The 5,000-nt window shown below is 37.6% G+C and overlaps 1 protein-coding gene across 1 annotated transcript in view; it reads left to right on the top strand.

Moving 5' to 3' along the window:
• The window catches only part of slc12a1 (solute carrier family 12 member 1), a 37,718-nt gene that overhangs the window by 25,506 nt on the left and 7,212 nt on the right, over positions 1–5,000 (top strand). The window contains exons 21-22 of the mRNA XM_077194647.1: positions 2,778–2,906; positions 2,981–3,092. Coding sequence (XP_077050762.1) covers positions 2,778–2,906; positions 2,981–3,092 — 241 coding nt within the window. The remainder of the gene's footprint in view (positions 1–2,777; positions 2,907–2,980; positions 3,093–5,000) is intronic.

The following is a 5,000-nucleotide window of genomic DNA, read 5'->3' as shown; positions in this document are numbered from 1 at the left end:
GTCTAGCGCGAATGAGGCGTAGAGCGCGGCGCGGTAGACGCGAGTTCGCTTCATTCGCGCGTCAAGTTCACGCGAATAGCGCGAATTGAGCGTCTGGTGTGTCCGCGCGAATGATTTATTTAGTGCTTTTCGTGCATTCACGCGTTTGATGCGAATTCGCGTCTGCCGCCCGAGTTGAAAAATCTGAACTTCGGCGACAAATTCGCGCCGCGTTAACCAATCAGGAGCCAGCTTGCTGCTGTCACGCGGTGAAGTAAATATTTTACCACATAAAAACTTGATTTTAATATATGAGACATTCATTTTGTATGCTATTTATTCCACAACTAATCTAGATTATATGAAACATTATTATTATTCTAATGTAAAGAGAACCAACATACTTCAGTGCAAGATCATAGTTCGTGTCTGTGTTGTGTGAGGGGAAAAAAAATCACAGGACAGTTTAATGACTTTTGTAGTAGCCTAGGCTGGCTCCATTTATCATCAAAACAAAAATAAATTACAGATTAGATGGGTGAGGGCGAGGGCGAGGGTGATCTCGCTCTGATGTGGGAGAGCAGGTCTTTAAACTGGGCGCGGGACAGGCGGAAGTACCGCTGAAAGCGGCCGTCATCCAGGCGCAGCTCCTGGAGCACATGGTGAAACTCGCCGAACTGGGTTCGCCTCAGAAGGGTCTGGTGGACCCAAATACAGTGATGATGATCCCTACGCCGCTGTTCTGCTCTCCAGAGCAAATACAGAGCGGTGACTCTCTCGATAAATGACCCATCAACAACAGACATCTTGTAAAAAGATTTCCGCCAACGGGGTTCGAAACTTTTGAAACTTTCGCCTCTGACGCACGCAAATTTCACTTCAAACTTTTGTTTTTACGCGCGTCAGTTTCACTCTTGTCGCGCGAATTAACACAAAGTGGTCAAGCGTCAAACTAGACGCGGTAGACACGAATTTGACGCGCTATTCGCGTCCGGTGTGTCCACACTAATACGTTTTCTTTTTCTCTCCGTTTCGTCCTTCTGTCCACACTGAGACGCCGTTTTAAGTCAACGAAAACGTAGCTTTTGGAAAACGCTTTCCAAAGCGGATAAATTTGAAAACAGCGTCTTCGCGTCGTAGTGTGGACTGCGAAAACGGAGGATTTTGAATTCGATGACGCATTTTTAGTCATGTGATGCAGTCATATGACCAATTCAGCCAAGACGGTATTATTTGGATGCTCTCCGTTTTGACAGCCTCGTTAAAGATTAATGTCAGTTTGTACATAATGCAGATTGCGTTTCTTCAAAGGAGACGTAATGTTTACACACAGCAACTACTCCACCTCACTGTCGGCCCTTTTAAACAACTCCTCGCCTTTCCTCGACATTACCGCAAAGTTTCAAAGAGCCGGGAAGTAAGTAAACGCCTAGCGGACATGATGCAGATCGAAGCGTCGGATTTACTCATGCGCAGTACGGGGATGTAAGCGCTTTCAGACGTTTCAGTGTGGATGAGCAACTTTAGGAAAACGATTGAAATGATAGTGTGGTACTGGTATGTGGTGTATTTTGTGCTGTCACGGATTTGTGTATTTATTTTAAGTTTATTTATTTTATTTTTTTAAAATTTCTTAATATTTTTTTACTCCCTGTTTATAAGAAAAGTTCAATAAAAACAGTTAAAAAAATAAATTAGTGTGGACGCGGAGTCTCTTTAGACAAAAACTCAGTTTTAAAATGTATCCGGATTAGTGTAGACGTAGCCTAAGAAAAGCATTTTGTTGCAGTGTTCGGTCCATTAAATGAAACAGCGCTGGCTTTGCTGAAGACCTTCTGCAAGCGCATCCAATAACAGCTGATTAAACGTGCCTCAGTAAAGCCGTTAGTGCGGATGTAATCTAATAGTCTGGCCTCCGTCCTGAACTCGCACACGTACGGGAATGTTTTTAATAGACTTAATGTGCTCAAACGCTGCAGACTCAGGTCTTTCTGCATTTATCATGATTATATCTTCACTGCCTCTTCCGAAACAGATTCAGTCGTTCTGTCACATGACATCTGGCAGGCGCTCGCATTCCAAACGACTCATTAAACACTAATTTGTCAGTCTTTTGTGCTGATGTCTGAAATAATAAACCACAAACAGCGTCTGCAGAAGTATTTTAACAAGTGCTGGGCAACGATTAATCGCATACGATATAAGGTTTTGTGTTTACATAATATTCGTGTGTGTATCGTGTTGTAATTATGTTGTATATATAAATACACACACATGCATGTTTATACTTAAGAATTTTTATTTATTTATATATAATATAAATTATGTATAAATATATATATATAGTATATACATGCAAATATTTCTTAAATACATACATGCCTATCAACAAGTGGAATTCATTTTAAGGATATACAGGACATGTTTTGAGCAAAAATAAGGTTTCAATATTATTAAAAATGAAAAAAAAGTTTTTGGACATCTCAACGCTAGTTGGTTTAAAGAGCGGCTTAAAAAAGTTAATTTATTTGTAAAAAAAAAAAAAGAAAAGCTTTCGATTTGAATTTTATCTTCTGCAATGAAATTCTGATTCGTTATTATAAATATTAATACCATTTCTATAACTGTAACGCCACTATTGCTTTAAGCAGAATTGGACTTTGTTTCATATTTGATGAGGTTTGCATCATTGATTCTGTTATTTTCCTGTTTATTACTGTGGAGCTGCATTGAAACACCACAGAAATAAAGCTGATTCGATCTGAAACGTCACATGTGTGTCGTTTCCTTCTCTTCAGTTTCTCTGGATGTTCCTTGCTCATCTGACCTGGCGAAGATGAACCAGCGTCTGTTGGAGGCCAGCTCTCAGTTCAAGAAGAAACAGGGCAAAGGGACGATCGACGTCTGGTGGCTGTTTGATGACGGAGGTGAGCAGAAACCCTGGCATGTTCTTCTGTTCTGTGAGGTTGACCGTGTGACGGTGTGTGTTGTTCGTGTGCAGGTCTCACGCTGCTCCTGCCTCACATTCTGACCACACGGAAGAAATGGAAAGACTGCAAACTCAGGATCTTCATCGCCGGGCAGCCCGAACGCATCGAACAGGACAAAGACGAGTATGTCAGCTGGTGGTCGACCGATATATCGGCCGATATTTGCCATTTTTTAATTTTCGCATCGGCTGATAAGTTCCTGTGTTTGGCCAATGTGTAGACTTTTATTTTGAAACTGTGTGGGACTTTTATTTTGAAAGCATTGAGAACGCCATACACTATTCGTCTTTATTAGTTCACTGTCAGAAGTTTTTTTAGATTTTCATTTGCAAATTAATTGTTTCTAATTTAGTTAACATTAGTGGTTGACCAATATACTGCTGAGGCCGATATTTAACATTTCTTAAATATCGGCATTAGCCGATAAGTTTTTCTGTTTGGCCGATGTGTCGACTTTTATTCTGACATGGTCTGTGATTTTTATTTTGAAAGCATTGAGAACGCCATCCATTCTTTGTCTTCATTAGTTCACTGTCTGAAGTCCAAGTTTTTTTTTATATTTTCATTTTCAAATTGATTATTTTTAATTTATAAAATATTAGTGGTTGATCGATAAACCGCCAAGGGCGATATATCGGCCGATAATTTTAATTTTTTTTATATCGGCATCGGCTGATAAATTTCTATGTTTGGCGATGTGTCGACTTTTATTTTGAAATTGTGAGACTTTTATTTTGAATGCGTTGAGAATGCCATCTGAACTCCCATTCTTTGTCTTTATTAGTTTACTGGCTGAAGTCCAGTTTTTTTTATTTGCAAATGAATTATTTCTACTTTAGTAAATATAAGTGGTTGACCGATATACCGCCAAGGCTGATATTTGACATTTTTATATATGGGCATTGGCCGATAAGTTTTTCTGTTTGGCCGATGTATCGACATTTATTTTGAAACTGTGTGGGACTTTTATTTTGAAAGCATTGAGAACGCCATACACTATTCGTCTTTATAAGTTCACTGTCAGAAGTTTTTTTTAGATTTTCATTTGCAAATTAATTGTTTCTAATTTAGTTAACATTAGTGGTTGACCAATATACTGCTGAGGCCGATATTTGACATTTCTTAAATATCGGCATTAGCCGATAAGTTTTTCTGTTTGGCCGATGTGTCGACTTTTATTCTGACATGGTCTGTGACTTTTATTTTGAAAGCATTGAGAACGCCATCCATTCTTTGTCTTCATTAGTTCACTGTCTGAAGTCCAAGTTTTTTTTTATATTTTCATTTTCAAATTGATTATTTTTAATTTATAAAATATTAGTGGTTGATCGATAAACCGCCAAGGGCTATATATCGGCCGATAATTTACATTTTTTTATATCGGCATCGGCTGATAAATTTCTATGTTTGGCCGATGTGTCGACTTTTATTTTGAAATTGTGAGACTTTTATTTTGAATGCGTTGAGAATGCCATCTGAACTCCCATTCTTTGTCTTTATTAGTTTACTGGCTGAAGTCCAGTTTATTTTATTTGCAAATGAATTATTTCTACTTTAGTAAATATAAGTGGTGGACCGATATACCGCCAAGGCTGATATTTGACATTTTTATATATGGGCATTGGCCGATAAGTTTTTCTGTTTGGCCGATGTATCGACATTTATTTTGAAATTATAAGTGGACTTTTATTGTGAAAGCGTTGAGAACGGCATCCATTCTTTGTCTTTATTAGTTCACTTTCTGAAGTCCAAGTTTTTTTTTATATTTTCATTTTCAAATTAATTATTTATACTGTAATTTAGTAAATATTAATGGTTGACTGATGTATCGATATTTTTTTTATTTTTTATATCGGTATTGGCCAATAAGTTTCTCTGTTTGGCTGATGTGTTGTTTTTTTAACCGTTTCTGTCATGAAAATGTTATAATAGGATTACAGAATCAGAAACTTGCCATCTAAAATATGAGTTTGTTTATTTCTAATGTAGCAAATATGAAGTATAATACATATAAATATAATTTCAGCAATT

This window comes from Siphateles boraxobius, unplaced genomic scaffold (assembly GCF_051911475.1).
Source record: "Siphateles boraxobius isolate OS27281-9 unplaced genomic scaffold, OSU_SipBor_1 32, whole genome shotgun sequence".
Taxonomy (NCBI): domain Eukaryota; kingdom Metazoa; phylum Chordata; class Actinopteri; order Cypriniformes; family Leuciscidae; genus Siphateles; species Siphateles boraxobius.
The sequence above is the reverse complement of the archived record's forward strand: the minus strand, read 5'-3'. Positions and strand labels throughout refer to the sequence as shown.